Genomic DNA, 22,181 nt, shown 5'->3' with positions numbered 1-22,181 from the left:
CCATCGCCAGTTACAGTGGCCTCTCAGCTTCCAGGTGAACTGGCGCCAGGACTCCTGCAGATGCCCAAATCCCTCACCAAGGAGGCGTGGTACTCGGGACGGGCTTCTGGGTGAGCTGCACACATCCTGTGTCAGAATGCCTGGCTTTCACACTCCCCTCTGGCTCCTGCCTTCGGCTTTCTGCTGTCACAGACCTTGGTCCCTGCCTCCCTCGTGGGAGGAATGGATTACATTCCTGTTTCCCTGCCCAACCTGGGCCATTCCAGGCATCTGGGGAGTGAACCAGTGGATGGGGAGCACTGTCTCTCTCCCTTTCCCTCTCTCCCTCCCTGTCTGGCTCTTTGCCATTCAAATAAAATTTTTTAAATAAATAAATATGGCCTGGAATCTATATATAACTGTGTACTTTAAATCACCTCTAAATTACATATAATACCTCATACAATGTCAATAGCCACTCTAACGTACTGTATAGGTGCAGGGATGTGGGACGTAGGGCCCACGAGCTATACAAGGCCCACAGAATCATTTGGGCTGGCCTTGCCAAGGCAAACACAGGCAGGACTTGAAATTCAATAAACCAAGAGCAGGCTAATTTTTAAGTTGATAATTCTGTATGGCTCATGAATGATGTTATAAATATCCAACAAGCCCTTGGCAGAAAAAAAAAGTTCCCACCCCTGGTTGATGGAATAAGAACAAGGAAAAAAATGGCTACACACATTCAGTACAGATGTAACATGGTAGGCCTAATTACAGAGTGCACACTTCACACCTGGTTATACATACCATGGATGCAGAATCCTAAGCCACAGGCCCTTGTTTTCTTTTCCTTTTTTTTTTTTTTTTTTTTGACAAGCAGAATGGATAGTGTGTGTGTGTGTGTGTGTGTGTGAGAGAGAGAGAGAGAGAGAGAGAGAGAGAGAGAGAGAGAGAAAGGTCTTCCTTTTGCCGTTAGTTCACCCCCCAATAGCCGCTGTGGCCGGCACACCGCGCTGATCCGAAGCCAGGAGCCAGGTGCTTCTCCTGGTCTCCCATGGGGTGCAGGGCCCAAGCACTTGGGCCATCCTCCACTGCACTCCCGGGCCACAGCAGAGAGCTGGCCTGGGAGAGGGGTAACCAGGACAGAATCCGGCGCCCCGACCGGGACTAGAATCCGGTGTGCCAGCACCGCAAGGTGGAGGATTAGCCTAATGAGCCGTGGCGCCAGCCTGGCCCTTGTTTTCATCCCCTGGGGCCAGGCCTGGTTCATCGTGGGAGGGTGTGAGTATCGGGAAGAGAGGTTCATTAGGGTCACTGAAAATTATTGGGCCATCTTCTACTGCTTTCCCAGGCCATAGCAAAGAGCTGAATCGGAAGCAGTGTCCATGTGGGATGCTGGCACTGCAGGCGGTGGCTTTACCCGCTATGCCACTGTGCCGGCCCCTATAAATGTACTTTTACCATTAGTTGATTTGAATCAAGAGCTACACAAAATCTACACACTCACAAAATGATATAAACAAAAATATGTAAAGAATAAAATGCATTTGAGGTCAGCTATATATTTAAAAAATAAGGGACTGGAGAGAGTTTGGGGCAGCAGTTAATGTGCAGCTTGTGATGTCTGTACCCCACACAGGAGAGCCTGTGTCTGATAAATTGATAATTCTGTATGGCCCTTGGCAGAAAAAAAAATTCCCCACCCTGGTTGATGGAATAAGTTGGTTCCACCTGTGATTCAACCTTTTTGCTAATGTGTACCCTGGGAGGCATCTGTGGTGGCTCAAGTAATTGGGTCCCTGCCACCCATGTAGGGGACCAGGATTAAGCTCCTGGCTCCTGCCTTTGGCCTGGCCCACCCCCTGCTGTTATGGGCATTTGGGGAGTAAACCAGTGGAATGGAAGATTATTCTCTTTTGAATTCTCTCTCTCTCTGCCTTCCAAATAAGTAAATAAATCATTTTTAAAATATGTGGATAGGAAATTTTCTTTGTTCTTCTTGTCTATCCTGAACAGCACGCCCCCTTGAATTGCAGTCATTGTAAATGAGTGTCAGCAGCAGGGGTCAAGGCCACGCTCTTCTACAGGGAAATGCAATCAAAGTTCTAGACAATATGGAAGTGAAGTCTGGGAAACAGCCTTTTCATAAATTGAGGATGACAGAGAACCCTACCATAGCTCCAGGCTAGTGGGTCCATCAAAGGCACTGGGGTTAACATACTCAGACTGGCCATGCAATTAAGCCAAGGAAACTCCTGGATCATACGAACCGCATGAACTCCCTGCAAGGATCACATACCGAAACAGGTAATTATTTCAATTGCTGCTGCTTAAAAAATGTTTCTGAAGAAACAGATGCAACAAACACAGGTGAGGTAAGCAAACACACTTCTTAAGATATCATCTGGCATCTCTAGCCACTGTAGTTTAAAAAAAAAAAAGGGAGAGGTTTATTTAAAAGGTAGAGTGCCAGAGAGAGGGAGAGATAGACAGAGATAGAGACAGAGAGATCTTCCATCTGCTGGTTGTCTCCCAAGTTGGCCACAACAGTCAGGGCTGGGCCAAACTGAAGCCAGGAGCCAGGAACTCCATCCAGGTCTCCCAAGTAGGTGGCAGGGACTCAAGTACTTGAGCCATCATCCTCTGCTTCCCAGGTGCATCAGCAGGGAGCTGGATCAGAAGCATAGTAACCAGAACTCAGACCAGCACTCTGATATGGGATGTGGATGTCCCAAATGGGTGACTTCACTCACTGTGCCACAACATCAGCCCCTAACTGTGATTCTGAATTGTTCCTGGAAATGAGGCCCACGGCACACTGATATATGCTATCAGTTGCTGAGAAATTAAAAACCATTATTCAGGAAAGAAAGCAAACAACCAATAGTGTTTTATTACCACCAGAGAAATACTGTTTACTCTGTTTTAATGAGCCATGAAAATACCACTTCATTTTTTTTTATACAGCGAGAAACAAGTGGAAGAAGCATCATAGAAAATGTCAGCTCTTTATTAAAAAAAAAAAAAATCTTAAGTGCTCAGCAGATTTTCTTCTACTTCCTCCTGTAAAAATCCTTACTGGATGAACAGATGCAGGAAGCAAGGTGCTTTACTTTTCCTGCTGAATGTGTTGAAAAATGACCAGGCATGGACACAGTCCTAATACCTTCCATTTGAAAGCTAAGTAAGAGAATATCTTATCCACCTGGCTGGGGCACTCTAGGAAACTTGGGTCTGGAGAAGGAATTGCTCCAGTTGCACAGCTGGTTGGTGCTAGGATGGTGGTCGCTACAGCCAGCACGTTGCTGCCGGCGCACTGCAAAGATCCGAAGCCAGGAGCCAGGTGCTTCCTCCTGGTCTCCCATGAGAGTGCAGGGCCCAAGCACTTGGGCCATCCTCCACTGCCTTCCCGGGCCACAGCAGAGAGCTGGACTGGAAGAGGAGCAACCAGGACAGAATCTGGTGCCCCGACCAGGACTAGAACCAGGGGTGCCGGCGCCACAGGCGGAAGATTAGCCTAGTGAGCCGCGGCGCCGGCATGTTGGTGTTTTAATCATGATAGTCGCTGCTGTTTGTCATTTATTCCTTTATAGCAATGGTCATTGTAATGCCTTTGATCTGTTGGTATGAATGATACACCCATGAAAACAAGGGTCAGATGGGTCCATTCACACCCAGTAAACCTGCTTCATATCAACACGCTCCTCTTGTATGATCCCTCCCAGGTCCTGCCAGGGCCCATCAAGTGACCAGAGCGTGAGCTCATGGCCTGCAGGCCAGAGGCTGCATTTGTCGAGGGTTGACAGCATTTGTCAACATAACCACTCTGCTTCAGTCCACACATGGGCCAGAAGAAGACAGAAAGCAGGCGTAGCCTGGAAGCCACTTCCAGATCAAGCAAGAGAAGGAAATCAGGGAGCCCGATTCTGTCAGTGAGGTCAGAGCAAATTGAGAAGAGAGGTTAATAAGCAGGTGCTACTATAGGTCAAGTGGCAAAGGGAATTTGGGCAGCAAGTGTGTGGGGTCTCGGGGGTGAATTCGTAGGACACAGAAAGACAGGAGAACTAAAGTTGCCATTTCTTTTTCTTTTTTTTTTTTTTATTTGAAAGAGTTACGCACAGAGAGAGAGAGGTCTTCCATCCGATGGTTCACTTCCCAATTGGCCTCAACAGCCAGAGCTGCACCAATCCGAAGCCAGGAGCCAGGAGCTTCTTCCAGGTCTCCCACACGGGTGTGGGGGCCCAAGGACTTGGGCTACCCTCTGCTGCTTTCCCAGGCCATAGCAGAGAGCTGGATCGGAAGAGGAGCAGCCGGGACTAGAACCAGCGCCACATGGGATGCCGGCGCTTCAGGCCAGGGCGTTAACCCACTGCGCCATAGTGCCGGCCCCTAAAGTTGCCATTTCTTTGGATGAGCTGGGCAGCAGCCAGGAACTGAACAGGTCAGGTCCCAAGGGAAGACTGAGGGAATGGAAAAAGGCACATGCTCTCTGTTTTCCGCCATCTTGGATTCCAGCCTTGCCCTGTGCAGGCAGATGGTCTACATCTCTGGCTCTGACTGTATTCCTTAGGCCAAGTCCCTCAAATCACACTGCTCTTTATACTGTCCAGCTCAATAAACACTCCCTATAAGATGCAATTAGCAACGGAAGGAAGTGGACGTCCTGGTTTAACCAGAGTAGTAGAAATTATCCTTGGCCATCAACAGAGATTTGGAGGCCAGATTACATTTTACAATGCTTAATTCACCAACTTCTTTTTGAAAACTATCATTTCCGTAGAAGCATTTCTCTAATCATTCAAAGTTCTCACTAAGGGCCAGCAGTGAGGCATAGCGGGTAACACTGCCTCCTGAACAGTTTTTTTTTTTTTTTTTTCATACTATTTGTTGAACTCTTTACTTAGTATAGTGTTAATTGTATGTGTAGAAAGTTAATTGAAAATAGATCTTAGTAAAAAATAAGAATGAGAATAGAAGAGAAAGAAGGATAGGAGGGCAGGTATAGGAAGAATCACTATGTTCCTAAAGTCATATTTATGAAATGTAGGAAGTTTGTATTCCTTAAATAAAAGGTTTCTGGAGTAAAAAATAAATAAATAAAAAGGAGAAGTGGAGCAGCCAGGACCTGAACCAGCAATCAAATGAACTGTTGGCGTCACAGCGGCACCACAACGCTGGTGCCACAAATACATTTCTAATACACCTGCAACAGCAGCCCACACGGGCGCCAGTTTGTGTCCCGGCTGTTCCACTTGTGATCCAGCTCTCTACTAATGACCTGGGAAAAGTTGTGGAAGATGGCCCAAGTGCTTAGGCCCCTGCACCCATGTGGGAGATCTGGAGGAAGCTCCTGGCTCCTGGCTTCAGCCCTAGCCCAGCCACTACAGCCATCTGGGGAGTGAGCCAGCAGATAGAAGATCTCTCTGTGAGCCTCCTTCTCTCTGTAACTCTTTCAAATACATCTTTTTAAAAAGAAAAGTTCATAGAAAAATGCAATTAAAAATAAGTTCATTTTGGTGCAAAATAATTTTGAAATTCACACATAATTTTTCCCAATATGCATTTCCATGGACTTTTTTTTTTTTTTTTTTTTTGACAGGCAGAGTGGACAGTGAGAGAGAAACAGAGAGAAAGGTCTTCCTTTTGCCGTTGGTTCACCCTCCAATGGCCGCCGCGGTAGCGCGCTGCGGCCGGCGCACCGCGCTGTTCCGATGGCAGGAGCCAGGTGTTTATCCTGGTCTCCCATGGGGTGCAGAGCCCAAACACTTGGGCCATCCTCCACTGCACACCCTGGCCACAGCAGAGAGCTGGCCTGGAAGAGGGGCAACCGGGACAGGATCGGTGCCCTGACCGGGACTAGAACCCGGTGTGCCGGCGCCGCAAGGCGGAGGATTAGCCTGTTGAGCCACGGCACCGGCTTCCATGGACTTTTTGAAGTACCCTCATGCATTTATCCTGGTGATTACCATGTATGCATACACGGAAACATCACATAGTGCTCACAATGTGTGCAATCTTATGTATCAGATAAAAATAAAATTAGCCTAAATTTCCTCCCAACTTCTAATACCACCCCACCCCAGTCCCACTTGTCTCTCTGGTTAGTGTAAAGACTCATTTCAGTGACCTGTTTGTAATGGTCTCAGGGTCCCTTACCATCTCTTTGGCGAGGCACTGTTTTCCCCCCCATTCAAGTTCTCAGTTCTGTGAACCCCCTGCCTGCCCTGAGCTATTGTTTATGTGAGAGGAAATGCAGACCCACCCTGGCTGAGACCACGACAGATTCCCACCATTGCTGCATCAGGGGTGGGTTCTGTGTGCCAAGAGTTCACTTGCTGCTTGTTTGCCTTAATACTAAGTGGTGCTTGGGCCTCATTCCTTTGTAATCATAACCTCTATTCTACCACCAATGGCTCTACTCCCAACCTGTGTGTACTGATGGTCCTCTTCCCCACTTAATGCTGTATAATTGTTCAGACCTGGTTAATGCCACTCTTAGGATCATTGGTTACTATCCTCACCCTGTCTTTTATGACCTTGTCTAAATATGATCAGAGTCGGCAAACTTGGAAGGCTTCCATAGCCTTGGCAACTCATGACGAGAGCCTAGGGTGGTTACTGGTGCCATAAACTAGAGTGTCAATTTGTTGGGTCAACAACAGGAGTCACTGTGCACTTGCTCCTCATGTGGGATCTCTGTCCTTAATGTGCTGTACATTGTGATTTAATGCTACTAGTACTCAAACAGTATGTTTCACTTTGTGTTTCTATGTGGGTGCAAACTGTTGAAATCTTTATACTAAATTGATCTTCTGTATATAAAGAGAATTGAAAATGAATCTTGATGTGAATGGAAGGGGAGAGAGAGCGGGAGAGGGGAGGGTTTCGGGGGGGAGGGAAGTTATGGGGGCGGGAAGCCATTGTAATCCATAAGCTGTACTTTGGAAATTTGTATTCATTAAATAAAAGTTAAAAAAAATACTAAGTGGTGATGCTGACCTGTAACTTTCCAAGTCATCTACTGTTTTTGTCAGGCTTTAAATATTAAAGGCTTATTTGCCATTGAATGTGTTGAAAAGGAATGAAAAGTGTTGGTTTTGGAGGCTTAGATAGTTGCTTAATACTTTTATGATGGAATAGATATCACCCTAATAAGAAGACAGTTGTAAGCAGTACACAAATAAACACTTTTTTCTTTTGAACAAGCATGTGTTTCTTTTAGTGAGTAGCACAAAAAATATAATTAGTACACCAAATACAATTTTCATCAGTGTTGTTGCTTGGAAGGAAGGTTTTACTTACTTTTACTTTTTAAAACAAGTATCATTGTTTTACATTCACACTTTTAAAAATTATTTATTTAGGCCAGCGCCGTGGCTCAACAGGCTAATCCTCTGCCTTGCGGCGCCGGCTCACTGGGTTCTAGTCCTGGTTGGGGCACCAGATTCTATCCCGGTTGCCCCTCTTCCAGGCCAGCTCTCTGCTATGGCCCGGGAAGGCAGTGGAGGATAGCCCAAATCCTTGGGCCCTGCACCCTCATGGGAGACCAGGAGAAGCACCTGGCTCCTGCCTTAGGATCAGCGCGATGCACCGGCCGCAGCGGCCATTGGAGGGTGAGCCAACGGCAAAAAGGAAGACCTTTCTCTCTGTCTCTCTCTTACTGTCCACTCTGCCTATCAAAAAAAAAAATTATTTATTTGAAAGGCAGAATGATAGAGAAAGATCTTTCATCTGCTGGTTCAATCCCCAAATGGTCACGACAGCCAGGGCTTGGCTAGACCAAAGCCGGGAGCCCAGAACTCCATCTAAGTCTCCTGCACGGGTGGCAGAAACTCAAGTACTGGGCCCAGCATCTGCTGCTTCCCAGGTGCATTAGCAGGGAGCTGGATTGGAAGTGGAGCAGCCAGGACTTTCATATGGGATGTGGGCCTGCCAAGCAGCTGCTTAACCTGCTGTACCACACCACTGACCCCAGAAGGTAAGTTCTTAAAAGTAAGTTGATTTAAAGAAAAACAGTAATTATATTTTAGTAGAGGTGGCCCACAGCTGAGGCAAGGTGGTGAGGGTGCTGGTTATATGACATTGTTTCAATGTAACCTGTAGGTCCTGGTAGCTTTTTGTTGCTGTTACTATTTTAACTCCAGACCAAGGAAGAAACTGAGGGAGTTATTTAGCATATGCCAAGAAAAGGAATCAGACCCATTGTCCAAGTCTTAGTAAATGATCATCTCTTTCCCGTTCTCGGTCTCTGTGTGTAACATTTGCCTGAGTCGGTTTTGCATGTAATGCGTACGTAAGTAGTTATCAAGCCTTAGGTGGATCTGCACTCTAGCAACACACTTCCAAGAATAATATCAGCCTTCCCATTTTTAGACCAAATGTTTCAAATTTCCACATGTTGACCAGATATTTCAAATTTCTGAAATCAAAGGATGGGTTCAAACTTATAAGCTGGTCTCAAGTTCATGTAACATACCAATATAATAGCACAACTGAGGTTTGGTTTTGTGTCACTCAAGTTCACATTCCAGGATCAAGGGGGCCAACTGGATGCTTGGTTTCTGGGAGTCCATGCATATTCCATTTGCTCTCTTGTTCCCAGTACTTTGTGCTCTTTGCATCGCTTTCCTTAAAACTTTGCCTCCACTTGTAGAAAAGGAGGCCCTGAAGCAAGAAGCCATGTCTTTTTCTGTTTTGTATTCTCAGTACCAACAATAGGAGCTTGTATGTAGTGACAGTAGGAAGTGTCTTTATATGCACCAGTGACAGTCAGAGGGATTGCTGCTTAAAGTAGCCACACCAATTTCTAAGGCAGGCCATCAGGTGTATCCATCCAATTCCTAAAACATCCTTACGTTATGGAAATGTTCAAACATGCACACCATCCGTGTATCATCTGGTACTTTCTAATCTCTCTCACAGATGCATAAGAGAAAGCAAGGAAATAAGACAGGTAAATTTGGGGACTGGCATGTGGCACAATGGGTTGGGCAGCTGCCTTCAACATCGGCATCCCATATGCGCACCAGTTTGAGTCCTAGATGCTCCACTTCTGATCCAGCTTCCTGTTAACGCACCCAGGAAAGCAGCAGCAGATGACCCAAGTGCTTGGGCCCCTGCACTCATATGGGAGATCTAAAAGGATTTCCATGCTCCTGGCTTCTGCCTTGCCAAGTCCTAGCTGTTGTTGCCATCTAGGAAATGAACCAGTGGATGGGAAATCTCTCTTTCTCTCTCTCTCTCTCTCTCTCTCTCTCTCTCTCTTTTTCTCTCTCTTACTAACCCTACCTTTCAAGTAAATATTTTTTTAAGAAGTTAAATTTGTGCTTTCTCTTTGCTAATAGAAAAAGCAAAGTACAGTACACTGCAGGAAAGACACTGCTGTATGAATTACCCAGCAACCAGAGTGAGGAGAGGCTCCTGACCTCCACGGCCACCATTATGTAGGCTATGATGAGCTGAGTGTGGACCCAGGTGATGGTTCTATAGAGGAGCCTCAGGGGCCAGGACCTGATAAACACATCGGCAAAGGTGTGAATCAGGTAGTCCGCTTCCACCATCACAGCCCAGCAAAGGAAACCAAACACCTGTCCGGGGTGGAGTCCGTGCCACCAGGCAGAGAAGACGAAGGTCTGGAACAGTGGCCAGACCCTGCGGCGCTGGAAGATGAGCCGCCGGAGCCACTGAGCTGTGCTGTGGTTCCATTTCCTTGTGAACAGGGCTATCCTGTGGGTTGTTTCGAGTGTCCAGATGTCCGCGTCGGGGATGTATCCATCCTCACCAGGGCTCTGGCCAAACCCAGTCCCAAAGCCTGCAGCATGGAGGAGGGACTCATCCAGGATCCACTGGGAGTAGTAAGTGAGTTTGAAGAGCCCGGCTGTGGACCACATGACATAGACGCACTCGAGTTGCTGGCAGTGGCTCAGTCCTGCCCCTGTACTCACCAGCCCCCTCATGGCCACCTTTAGGCTCTCCAGTCCGAGGAGCTGCAGCCCCCTCCAGGACAGGACCCAGAAACACTGCCTGGGACCCAAAGAGCTGGGCCTTTGAACACGAGCCTGGAATCTCTGGAAGGAACACAGAGGGCCTCCGAGGAGAGCAGGGAAAAACAGCAAGTAGCTGAGATAGGGCAGTGCTTTCCCCAGATGCTCAGACAGAGAGCGCCTGCTGCCGACACCTCCTGAGGCCGCCTCCACTTTCCCCTCACAAATGTCCAGTGAGAGGGACGTGACCCTCTGGGTCAAGAGCATGAGGGACGAAAGAGCGATGCAGAACCTGAAAGAGATTTTTCTTAGTGTGAAAACACTCCCTATTTATTCTCTTTTCCATTCCAGTCTGTCACACATGACCACACAGCAAACAGGCAGCTCCGAAGAGTTCAGGTTAAGTGCCTGGGCTGCAGTGCCCCAGCTGAGACTCCAGGAAGAATTCAGAGCCACACTCCACCCTGGGCAGAATCAACAGGTACGTGAAGACGTTCAACACGAGTCATGGATGCAAATGTGGATTATAATATTTCTAAGAATGGCCTGCAAAGATTAGGATCAGTGACTTGGGAGAAGTTTGCCAAAGAAACTGAACTTTAGGAGTGATGAGATTACAGGAAGCTGCAGGCTACAAATCCTGCAAGATTCTGCCTGGTTTGGGATTGGTTCTGAGGCATGGGTCAGAGTGCGTGGAGAGCGGCTGGCAGTTTGAGGTGTGTTCTTCACCCATCTCGTGAACATGTACCACTTCATTGTCAAAGATGCACAGATTACTGTGGAAGGGAGGGCTTTTTGCCACAGCCAGATAAGCTGTTGCAGGCATTTGAGGAATGAGCCAACAGATGCAAGTCTCTCTCTCTCCTTTTCTGTCTCCCTTTCCAATAAATAAAACTCTAAAAAAATTATTGGGCCAGCATTGTGGAGCAGTGGGTTAGGCTACTGCTTGCAACACCAGCATTCCATATGAGAGTGCAGGTTCAAGTCCCAGCTGCTCTGCTTCTAATCCGTGCTAGTGTGCCTGGGAAGGCAGCTGAAGATGGCCCAAGTGCTTGGATCCCTGCCACCCTCTCTCTTTCTCTCTTTAAAGATTTACTGATTGGGGCTGGGGCGCTTTGGCATAGCAGATCAAGCCACTGCCTGCAGTGCCGGCATCCCACATGGGTGCCAGTTCAAGTCCCGGCTGCTCCACTTCCGATCCAGCTCTCTGCTATGGCCTGGGAAAGCAGTGGAAGATGGCCCAAGTCCTTGGGCCCCTGCACCCACGGGGGAGACCTGGAAGAAACTGCTGGCTCCTGGCTTCAGATCAGCGCAGCTCTGGCCGTTGCAGCCATCTGGGGAGTGAACCAGCGGAAGGAAGACCTCTCTCTCTCTCTACCTCTCCTCTCTCTCTCTCCGCCTCTCCTTCTCTCTCTGTAACTCTGACTTTCAAATAAATAAATAAATATTTTTAAAAAAATTTTTTTAAAAAAAGATTGAGAACAGTGAGTGAAAACTACAGGGCCACACTCTACAATCGGCACCACGGGCCTGTAGAGAAAACACAACTGCTGCTGTTTCCACCTGTGTGTCTGACGATGTACGGAGGGTGTTAGTGAGCCACTTTCCTGCCTTAACTGGGAGCCAGGCAGCCTCCAGGTGCCATCCACGCCTGCTCAGTCACCTTCAGTTCTGGGCTGAGGGGTCCCCCACGAAATCCATGTGGTAAGGGCCTTAACCCCAGGACTGGCGAGTGTGACCCTATTTGGAGACCGGATCTATAAGCAGGTGGATAAAATGGCTTCCCGGGTGAGCCTCTACTCCATGACTGGTGTATGTAATGACTCTGGTCCATTACACGCCATGGACGCAGAGGGAAGGCCGCCTGCACACCCAAGTAGGAAGACGACCATCTGCAGCCCAAGGACAGAGGCCTTAGAAGAACCTGTCCTCTGGACGCTGTGACCTTGAACTTTTCTCCTCTGGAATTGTGAGGAAACAAATCTCTGCTTGGTTGTTAGACAGCCACAGCAGCCGGACACGCCTTCCCATTCGGTCTGGCTCGGCTTTCCTCCTGTCCAGCCAGAGCCTGTTCTACGGCCCTCCCAGCCCCCACGGAAGTCCCGAGTCACTACTTCCGGGTCACTCAGTACGTCCCCGCCCACCTGCCCTCTGACCTTTTCCTCAGAGAAGCAAGCCGGAAGGCTTTCTGGAAGCAGAAAAGGATTCTGGGTGCAGTAGCGGTGGCAGAAGTGAACCAGTGGCAGGCGGGACTCGAGAAGGGACCGGCCTCCGCTCTCTGAAACCACACAGCGGGGCCAGTGTGTGCTAACCAGAGGGAGCCGGGATCACGAGGGAGCCATTTCCCTCAACCGTGGTGCCCACACTGACTTGTGAAAAACGCCCGGCAAGGTGGTCGGTAGCTCTTGTCTTCCTTTTTCTAGGTTGGGTGACCGTCCTTCCTCCCGAGGACAGGGGACAGCTGAGTCTGAACCAAGAGAAACCCCCACTCCGCAGCTGCTGGGGCCGCCACCATGAGCGGGCAGCGAGGGTCTCCAGAGAGTCGCACCTGCTGGCCGCGTGTCACCGCCCGCGCTGAGGGCAGCAAAGTGCTGCTTAGCCATTCCGGGCACTCCTGGCGCAGCCTCCCACTCAGCACAGTGAACTAAGAGAAATGCCAGATGCCGTGCTACCCGGGCAACACGCACCTATGAATCATTGTTGAATCACTTTGACCTTCACTGTCTCCGACTTAGAACAGGCCTTGTGAGCCAAGAACTAGACTCTCACCACCGCCACCCCCCAGGGAAAGAAGTCGAGTCTGAAAGGTTAAATGACTTCCATTCAAGGTCAAACCCACAGAGAAGAAATGAGCACTCCAATTCAACACCGAGGTTCTCCCCGCGAGAACTGTGCGGCCAGCACATCCCCGGGCAGCTCAGGACAAGCAAACCAAGGCGTCGTGTTACCTCATGGGAGGGGGCTCCTGCAGGTAATGCTCCGTGTACTGCAGCCCCAGGTGGCACAGGGTCTGCCAGCCCATCTGGAAGAGGAAAGTCCATCTGTGAACTTCCGGTGGGCTGAGTGAGGAGACCAGAACCACGGCGCAGACCGCGGGCGTGAAGACCAGCATGGCATAGGGCCCCATGGCAGCCACGGCCAGGGCGCCCCCTCCGGCCAGCAGGAAGAGATACCTGAAAGAAAAGGGACACGTCTGTGAGACTGAGACCCTGTGGCAGATACGTGGCTTCTGAAGTCTTTCCCCGGAACTCGGTGGAGGGAGGAATCCATGTAATTGTCCCATGGACGCCTTCCTTATGGCCTTCTGATGCAACTAAACATGGGAGAAAAAGCCAGGGGCAGTTTTGCTCCCTCAAGAGACAAAGCTTGATTCCTGCCTCAGTGACCCTGGGAAGCCCTCTCTTTTCTGCCCACCATGCCAGTGATTCCCTCTGAAGGCTGCCATTAACAGTCCTAATAGCCATGCTCATAGGGCACCATCAAAACCTAATGGCTGTGGCTGGCATTGTGGCATAATGGGTTAAGCCATATCTACAATGACAGCATCCCATATAAGCACAGGTTCTAGTCCCAGATGCTCCACTTCTCATTCAGCTCCCTGCTAATGTGCCTGGGAAATAGTGAAAGATGGCCCAAGTCCTTGGGCCCCTGCACCCACATGGAAGACCCACATGGAGTTCCTGGCTTTGGTCTGGCTTTGGCTTTGGTTTGGCTCAGCCCTGGCTGTTGCAGCCATTTGGGGAGTGAATCAGCAGATGGAAGATCTCTCTCTCTCTAACTATGCCTTTTAAATAAATCTTTAAAAAAAAAAAAAACCAACACAAAACCTGCTTTCCTGTAGTCTGACAAAACCTACTGTCCTGTAGTCTGACCAAAGTGATGTGAATCTAGCATTGAAGATCTAAAAGAACTATCTGAAGATGAATGTCTTTCCTTTTTAAGGTAACACTTCCCTGAAGGTTTTTTTTTGGGGGGGGAGGGGTGGTGGGGGAGGGGGGTTCAATACCTCCCTCTGGCAAGTGTTTGAAACTTAACTTAGAAAGTGTTTGTGGCCGGCGCCGCAGCTCACTAGGCTAATCCTCCGCCTGCAGCACCAGCACCCTAGGTTCTAGTCCCGGTCAGGGCGCAGGATTCTGTCCCAGTTGCTCCTCTTCCAGGCCAGCTCTCTGCTGTGGCCCAGGAAGGCAGTGGAGGATGGCCCAAGTGCTTGGGCCCTGCACCCGCATGGGAGACCAGGAGAAGCACCTGGCTCCTGGCTTCGGATCAGCGCGATGCGCCGGCCGCAGTACACCGGCCGCAGCGGCCATTGGGGGGGTGAACCAACGGAAAAGGAAGACCTTTCTCTCTCTCTCTCTCTCTCTCTCTCTCTCTCTCTTTTTCTCTCACTGTCCACTCTGTCTAAATAAATAAATAAATAAAAATTTCTAAAAAGTCTTTGTATCGCCCATCATCCTTGCACTGCACTTTAGATCTTATGAACCAGTGTTCTGGCTTTTAAAACGCTATTTTGTTTGTTAATGCTCTCACGGAAAACCTGCATAATCCCTGCAGGTCGCATCATGGCAGCATCTGCCCTCTATTTTGCCTTTCTTCATTCTGTCCTTGGGTTTCTTTGGCCCTCGAAGTCTTTTACTTCTCATACAGGCTGTGTCTTGCCAATCTGTGATTGGGTTCATTTTTCTTTGTGAAATCCAAGGAATTGTCAGAAACCTCAATATATAAAAATCCTGGTTTCTAAAATAAGTGAATCCTTAGGAGGTGGCCCCTTGGCCATGCATTTTCACTTTACAAAAGGGTATTCCACAAAACTTTTTTTAAAAATTAGAGACTGTCTCTAATGCATTGAGGTTCCTAGATATTAAAAAATTACAGGGAGAGGCACTAAGATGGCGGAATAGGGAGGGAGCTTACTGCTATAGTCTAGGGGAAGATAGTTTTAAAAAATGTGAACAGAGTGCAATCTCAGGGAAAAGTTAGGGAGAAAATGGCAGAGGAAACTCCACTCAAATTAGAGAGACATTAGGATCTACGTGGAGGGTGGGAATGTGCACAACTCAGGACCCCAGCAGCCAAGAGCCCCAGCGCCAGCTTTGGAGAATGAGATGAGACCAGACTGCAGCAGCCCAAGACACTGGCAATAAAGCTGCGGGAAGAGCCTGGTTGGTGTGAGCCTGGCTTGGAGCCCTGTGGAGGACGGTATATCTCCCAACCTAGAGGCAAAAAAAAGTAAGGCACATTTCTCTCTCCCGACCACCCAGCACCGGTGTCCTGCAACTAGCCCAGAGCAGGCAGGTGCCATTTTGGACATATGTAACTGCTGTGCCAGCTTGTGTCTGTGTGCCCAGCAACGAGCCAACAGGAGATGCCTGAGTTTGGGAGAATTGACAGGGGGCTAGGTGTGAAGTAACACTTTGATAGTAGGGATTTTAGAGCACCCAAGACTCCATCTTGAGAAAGCACCCCCCCCCCCCCACCGTGAGATTCTGGTCTGAAAGTTTTATCTAAAAATCAGACAATAACAGCACACTGTATCCCCCTTGGCAGAGCACAGAAACTCCTAGCATGATCGCTCAAGCTGAAACAGATAGGCTGCACCTGGATTAATGTCAAGATTGTAATTTGTCTATTGTCAAGATTGTAATTGATATTAGATTCACATAGGCCTTAGGTCAGCTTAACCCTAGTAGCCATGTATTCCTCACAACCGGCCCCAATCTTAACAACCATGTATTCCCCCAATCCTACCAACCATGTATTCCCCCTCCCTGCCTTGTGTTTTTTGCCTTTACAAACCTTGTTGCTTTGAGCTTCAAGGTCAAGAGTTTTTTAGGGGATAAGCCCGAAATTTTATAAATGTGTGGTGCTCATCTGTTTGCACTTGCTCAGGTACAACAGGTGCCCATAACTGTGGGAGCCTTGTGAGCTGGGACTGTGAAAACTCTGTGGCTGCATGTGAGAGCACAGGGTGTGGCTGGGTCTTTGGGCAGTCACTGTGGGTGGCTCTACATGCTCGGGACTCCCTGATTCCCTGGTGAAGGTCATTGCTATGGGATCTGTGCTCACACCTAGGACCGCATGGATCTAGTCCTGGCTGCCTGTATTCCAATCCAGCTCCCTACTAATGGCCTAGGAAAAGCAGCAGAGGATGGCCCAAATGTTTGGTCCCCTGCTACCCACATGGGAGACCCCAGTGAGGCTTCTAGCTTCATCCTGGCCCAGTGCTGGCAGTTGCAGCCATCTGGCAGTGAGCCGGTGGATAGAAGGTCTCTCCCCTTCTGTCACTATAGCTCTACATTTCAAATCAATAAATAAATCTTAAGATAAAAAAGATACCTGTGCCTATCAGAGTACCTGGATTCAATATCTGCCTCTTATTCCTGACTCCAGCTTCCTGTTAATGCATACCCTGGGAGGCAGTACTGATGGCTCAAGTAATTGGGTTTTTGCCACTCACACAGGAAACCTGGATTCCAGGTTTGGCCGTGGCCCAGTCCTAGCTGTCATGGGAATTTGGAGGGTGAACCAGCAGACAGGTACTCTCTCTCTACTTCTCAAATAAATAGCAAATAACTTTACAGTTTTAAATATAACATATAACATTATATATAATATATATGAGATATAGATACAACTTATTATAATATATCATATATATTAATATTTATTCTATAATATTATATTAGATAGAATTTTACTGAAAATGGTAAAACTCCATGAAATTAGGATTGCTCAAGGAATCTAGAATCTGCATGGATGTACACATCGGAGGACTCCTGTACCATCTCAGCATCTATCGTCCTCATAGGTTAGTCATTCCCCACTTACCGTGAACCTGTCACACTTTGAGTCAATGCAGACATGATGTCAATTTCCCGGCCGGTTTTCCTCTCTCATTCGTATTCAGTATCTCACAACCAGTAATCAGTGGCAGTCAGTCACCACCAGGTGTAATTAATAGGCAGTCTTCACACCTGAGGTCTGTCCTGCTTTCCTGGCCTGCTAGCGTACTCCTCGATGGAAGAGCAAAGGTGACCCTCTCGCCTACCTGGCACGAGCAGAAAATGAGTCCCTGATGCAGAGATAATTAAACAGTAGTGCAACAGGAAAAGCAGCTCCTTGGTAAAGTGAGACCGGGTGGAGGACGAACAGCTGCAGCCAATCCATTCGGAACTGGAACCGAAGACGCCGTCCTTTCCAGAGTGCTTAGCTGGCGGCTTCCTCAAGGAGCAGTGTCAGCCAGGCGCTCTCTGGTCTTTTTATACGGTCTTTTTGCAGGAAGGCCTGGCTGAGCAAAAACCAAACAGAAGCACTGCAGACAAGCAGTATGGAAGCTGGCTTGCTGATAAGGGGAACTGCACTATGGAGACCAAAACATATCTTGGGGTCATATTACTTAGTAATATGTACTGAAGACACCGCTTTCAGAAGTTGTGGCTTTGTTCGGTTGACACAGGACACTGTTTGCCTTTCCAGCCATCATACGTCAAACTGCCATATTCTCTTCACTAAGTTAATGAAAAATCTCATTTTCCAGTTGAGGACGGACAACTCCCTGCATGGGCAGGAGGAACAAGTTGAGCAGAGGAGAGAAGGTAGGCTCTTGGGGCAAAATTTAAGATGCTTGGGGTGGGAGTTGTGGTATAGCGGGTTAAGCCGCCACTTAAGTGACAACAGCATCCCATATCAGTGCCGGTTCAAGTCCTGGCTGTTCCACTTCCAACTCGGCTTCCTGCTAATGTACCTGGGAAGGCAGAAGATGCCCAAGTACTTGGGCCTCTACCACCCATGTGTGAGACCAGGATGGAGTTGCAGGTTCCTGGTTTCAGCCTGGCCAGTTCCCGGCTGTTGCGGCTATTGGGAAGTGAACCAGCAAATAGAAGACTTCTCTCTATATATCCAAGAAGTGGAGCAGCTGGGCTCAAACCGGCGTCCATATGGGATGCTGGCGCTTCAGGCCAGGGCGTTAACCCACTGCGCCACAGCACCGGCCCCACAGGCATCCTTCGGTAAAGTAGGAGGAAATATATCCTGATACAGGGGCAAGGACCACCTCTTACTGGAGACAGCTCTGCACAGAGGAGAAAACCTTGAAGCCTCTGATTCGCTGGGGACGTGGAGGATTCACTGAGCTTCATCTTACAATTCGACACAACGATGCCGCTCCAACGGAACAAAAATTACATAAAGCGTGTAAAAGCGTAGAGTGGACAGCTGGTTGGCTGAATGTAGCTGAAGGTAAAACAAGTGAGTAATAAAATACCTGAGTATTATTGGGCTATTGTTACGGTTGGACCAGAATTGGCTCCCAAGCCCATGCAGACGCTGAACTCCGAGTTTGATGCCGATGGCTGATGGATTAGGGTAGAGGCTGGATCCATTCAAGGTCACTGAGGTGGGGCCCTGACAAGTGACTGCATTGGATGAGGTTGCTGGGGTGGAACCCTAGATTTAAATCATGATGGCAACACGGGGAGAGACTGGTACAGGAATTCGCAGTCAGTTCTTTGCTTCACCACAATGAAGAATTACAATGTGGATAATAAATGGGAGTGAGCAAAGCAAGTGAAACAGATTTTGTTGACAAACAGAGACTCTTGCTTGCCAGGAGGGGTCCATCCAGGTCTGGGCATTGGGAGCTTATATAGGGAGTGCATGCAGATCAACTAATCAATGCTTCTACTTAGTTTCAATATGGCAGAGGCCTGCTTTGTGTTTTTCTATGTCTCCCACATAACGGTCATGGTTCCTGACCCGTTAACAAATGTTACCATGTCAACCACCTGGGAGATGTGACTGTTGAGAAACATTGTTGACCTGACCAGTTAAGGTAGCTTATGCCTTACCTGGTCAGTGGCTATGCACTTGGGACATGCTGCTTTGTGGTGTGTATACTGTAGTGGATAAACAAAGAATCACCTGCAGAGAGGGAAAATTTCAAAAGATTTTGGAGAACCAGGGATATTAAACATGGCTGTCTATAAGAGGACACTTCCAAAGAGATGGGTTGCTTATTCTAGGTCACAGAAGCAAGAACAGTCTTAGACAAATACAAAACAGTTCACAGGGATGTAAACTGAACAAGTTGACATCCTATTAAATACGTTAAATACAAGCACATCCCACAGTAAGTATAATTTTTATGTATAGAAGAGTTAAATTGCAGTTGATTCATTATGAAAAATGATGTTTTAGATATCTTAAAATATTTACTAATTCCTATTTGTACTTTTTGTTTTCTGGATTCAGTACTTTATTTTCCTTGTTTTTTCTTTCTTTTGTTAAAATTTTTTCTTCATTTTTTTGGGAGTTAGTACATTTTATTTTCAGGTCTGAAACATGTTTTACATCCCTGAAAAGCTTATAGCCCCTAGACATCATACCTAATGCTGATAAAAGGGCCCTTCTTCTTCTTCTTCTTCTTTTTTTTAAGATTTATTTATTTGCTTGAAAGGCAGAGTTACAGAGAGGCAGAGGCAAAGACAGAGAGGGAAGTCTTCAATCCACTGGTTCACTTCCAAATGGTTGCAATGGCAAGAGCTGGGCCAATTTGAAGCCAGGAGCTTCTTCTGGGTCTCCCATGCAGGTGCAGGGATCCAAGGCCTTGGGCCATCTTCTAGTGCTTTCCCAGGGCACAGCAGAGACAAGATCAGAACAGGAACACCCGGGACTAGAACCGGCACTTAGCTTTATCGGCTAAGCCATAGTGCTGGCCCAAAATGGTCCTTCTTATATGCATGCCATGAAAGTCTTTCAAGTTAATTCAGATAGACATTGTAAATATTTGGGTGTTTACATGCTTGGTGCCAACAGGATGTCTTAAATTCATGCATACACCTATTCAACAAGTTTTTGTGGGGAGTAACAACTGTGCACCAGGCATGGTGGTTGGTGTTCAGCAGAATGACAACAAAACACATGGTCCTGGGGCAGGCGCTGTGGCGCAGCGGGTTAAAGCCCTGTCCTGAGGCGCTGGCATCCATTTGGGCACTGGTTTGAGTCCCAGCTGCTCCACTTCTGATCCAGCTCTCTGTCATGGCCTGGGAAAGCAGTGGAAGATGGCTCAAGTCCTTAGGTTCCTGCACCCATTGGGAGACCTGGAAGAAACTCCAGGCTCCTGGCTTCGGATTGGCCCAGCTCCAGCTGTTGCAACCCTTGGGGAGTGAACCAGCAGATAGAAGACCTTTCTCTCTGTCCCTACCTCTCTTTCTCTGTAACTCTGTCTTTCAAATAAATAAATAAATCTTTTTAAAAAAAGAAGCAAAGGCAGGCGCCGTGGCTCAATAGGCTAATCCTCCACCTGTGGTGCCGGCACACCGGGTTCTAGTCCTGGTCGGGGCGCCGGATTCTGTCCCAGTCGCTCCTCTTCCAGGCCAGCTCTCTGCTGTGGCCCGGGAAGGCAGTGGAGGATGGCCCAAGCACTTGGGCCCTGCACCCGCATGGGAGACCAGGAGAAGCACCTGGCTCCTGGCTTCGGATCAGCGCGATGCGCCGGCCGCAGCACGCCGGCCACGGCAGCCATTGGAGGGTGAACCAACAGCAAAAGGAAGACCTTTCTCTCTGTCTCTCTCTCTCTCACTGTCCACTCTGCCTGTCAAAAAAAAAAAAAAAAAAAAAAAGCAGAAGAAGAAGAAAAATAATGATTTGGAATTTTTTTAAAAAAGATTTACTTATTTATTTGAAAGGCAGAGTTGCAGAGAGGCAGAGGCAGAAAGAGAGAGAGAGGTCTTCCATCTGCTGGTTCACTCCCCAAATGGCCAAAATGGCTGGAGCTGCACCGATCCAAAGCCAGGAGCCAGGATCTTCCTCTGGGTCTCCCACATGGGTGCAGGGGCCCAAGGACTTGGGCCATCCTCCACTGCCCTCCCAGGCCATAGCAGAGAGCAGGATGGGAAGTAGAGCAACCAGGACTCGAACTGGCTCTCATTTGGGATGCTCACACTTCAGGTAATGGCTTTACCCTCTACACCACAGCAACGGCCCCTGGGATTTTTTTTTTTAAACCTTTTATTTTAAAGGCCAAGCGATTCGGAAAGTCAAAGAGGGAACAACAGAGACAGAGCCCATCTGCTGATTCACCCTTCAAGTTCCTGTAATAGTCCTGCTAAGCCAGGCCAAAGTCAGGAGCCAGGAGCTAGGAGCTCCATCTGGGTTTCCACATGGGTGACAGGGACTCCAGTACTGGAGCCACTGCCTCCCATGGTGCATACCAGCTGGGAAGCTGGCACAGGAAGCAGAGGAGGACCTGAACCCAGGCACTCCAATATGGGATGTAGGGCACCCCTAGATTTGATTTTTAAGCGGTGATTTTGACTACAAAATGACTTCGAGGGGAGCTGGAGGCGGAAGATAGGGGGCTTGATTTTGTCTATCCTTGCTGCCTTTCAAACAATATTAGAAATAAAAATGTTCATAGAAGTTTGGCTTCAGCAATGAGTGAATGGCAGATTTTTTTACGGAGATAGAGACCAAGGACGACTGGCTGGAGGAAGGATGAGGCTTGTACCGAAAGCCCCATTCCGGGCGTTTGGGGTTTAGTAAGACTTTGAGTCAAGTAGCCGACTGAGTGCTAGGTGTGACGCTCACCAGAGGACACAGCTAGCAGATACGTAGAAGGTTAAGCCTTCACCTGCAGTGCCAAGAGTCCGGCTGCTCCATTCAGATCCAGCTCTCTGCTGTGGCCTGGAAAAGCAGCACAAGATGGCCCTAGTACTTGGGCCCCTGCACCCTCATGGGAAACCGGGAAGAAGCAAGAAGCCCCAGCCTTTCCGCCATCTAGGGAGTGAATCAGAGGATGGAAGATCTCTCTTTCTCCCTCTGTGTGTGTGTATTTATGTTTTTCAAATAAATAAATAAATCTTAAAAAAAAAAAAAAAAAAAACGGGAAAAGGTCCCGGAGAAAAGGAGCACCCAGTGAGGTTGGGGGATCACCTGCCGGGAGTATCAAAGTGGAGAGGAGATCAGATCATAGTAATATGAGTTGGGTTGGAATAAATAGCTATTTAACTTCGAACCTATGGACCTCCTGGGACAGAGCTAACAAAGCCGCCTGGCACCGCCGTCACGCCCAATCTTGCGTACCCAAGCACCGTGCAAAGAGGAGGAAACGTGTCTCCAGTCCGCCTTCCCGGCCCCGCCCACAGCCCCGCCCACGCAGGGCCATCCTCGGCGTCTGGCCCCGCCCTTCCCGGCCCCGCCCCCGCCCCCGCGGGGCCTTCC

The 22,181-nt window shown here is 48.5% G+C and overlaps 1 protein-coding gene across 1 annotated transcript; it reads right to left on the bottom strand.

Annotated features, from left to right (window-relative positions):
• Window positions 1-9,210: 9,210 nt before the first annotated feature.
• MBOAT4 (membrane bound O-acyltransferase domain containing 4) lies at window positions 9,211-17,129 on the bottom strand. Its single transcript, XM_062213529.1, has 3 exons — window positions 17,011-17,129; window positions 12,914-13,138; window positions 9,211-10,257 (listed from the first exon to the last, which is right to left on the bottom strand). Exons 1-3 carry the CDS (start codon window positions 17,127-17,129, stop codon window positions 9,267-9,269), a joined length of 1,335 nt encoding a protein of 444 aa, XP_062069513.1. The 3' UTR covers window positions 9,211-9,266.
• Window positions 17,130-22,181: the final 5,052 nt, after the last annotated feature.

Source organism: Lepus europaeus, chromosome 16, assembly GCF_033115175.1.
Source record: "Lepus europaeus isolate LE1 chromosome 16, mLepTim1.pri, whole genome shotgun sequence".
NCBI classification, from domain to species: domain Eukaryota; kingdom Metazoa; phylum Chordata; class Mammalia; order Lagomorpha; family Leporidae; genus Lepus; species Lepus europaeus.
The sequence above is the reverse complement of the archived record's forward strand: the minus strand, read 5'-3'. Positions and strand labels throughout refer to the sequence as shown.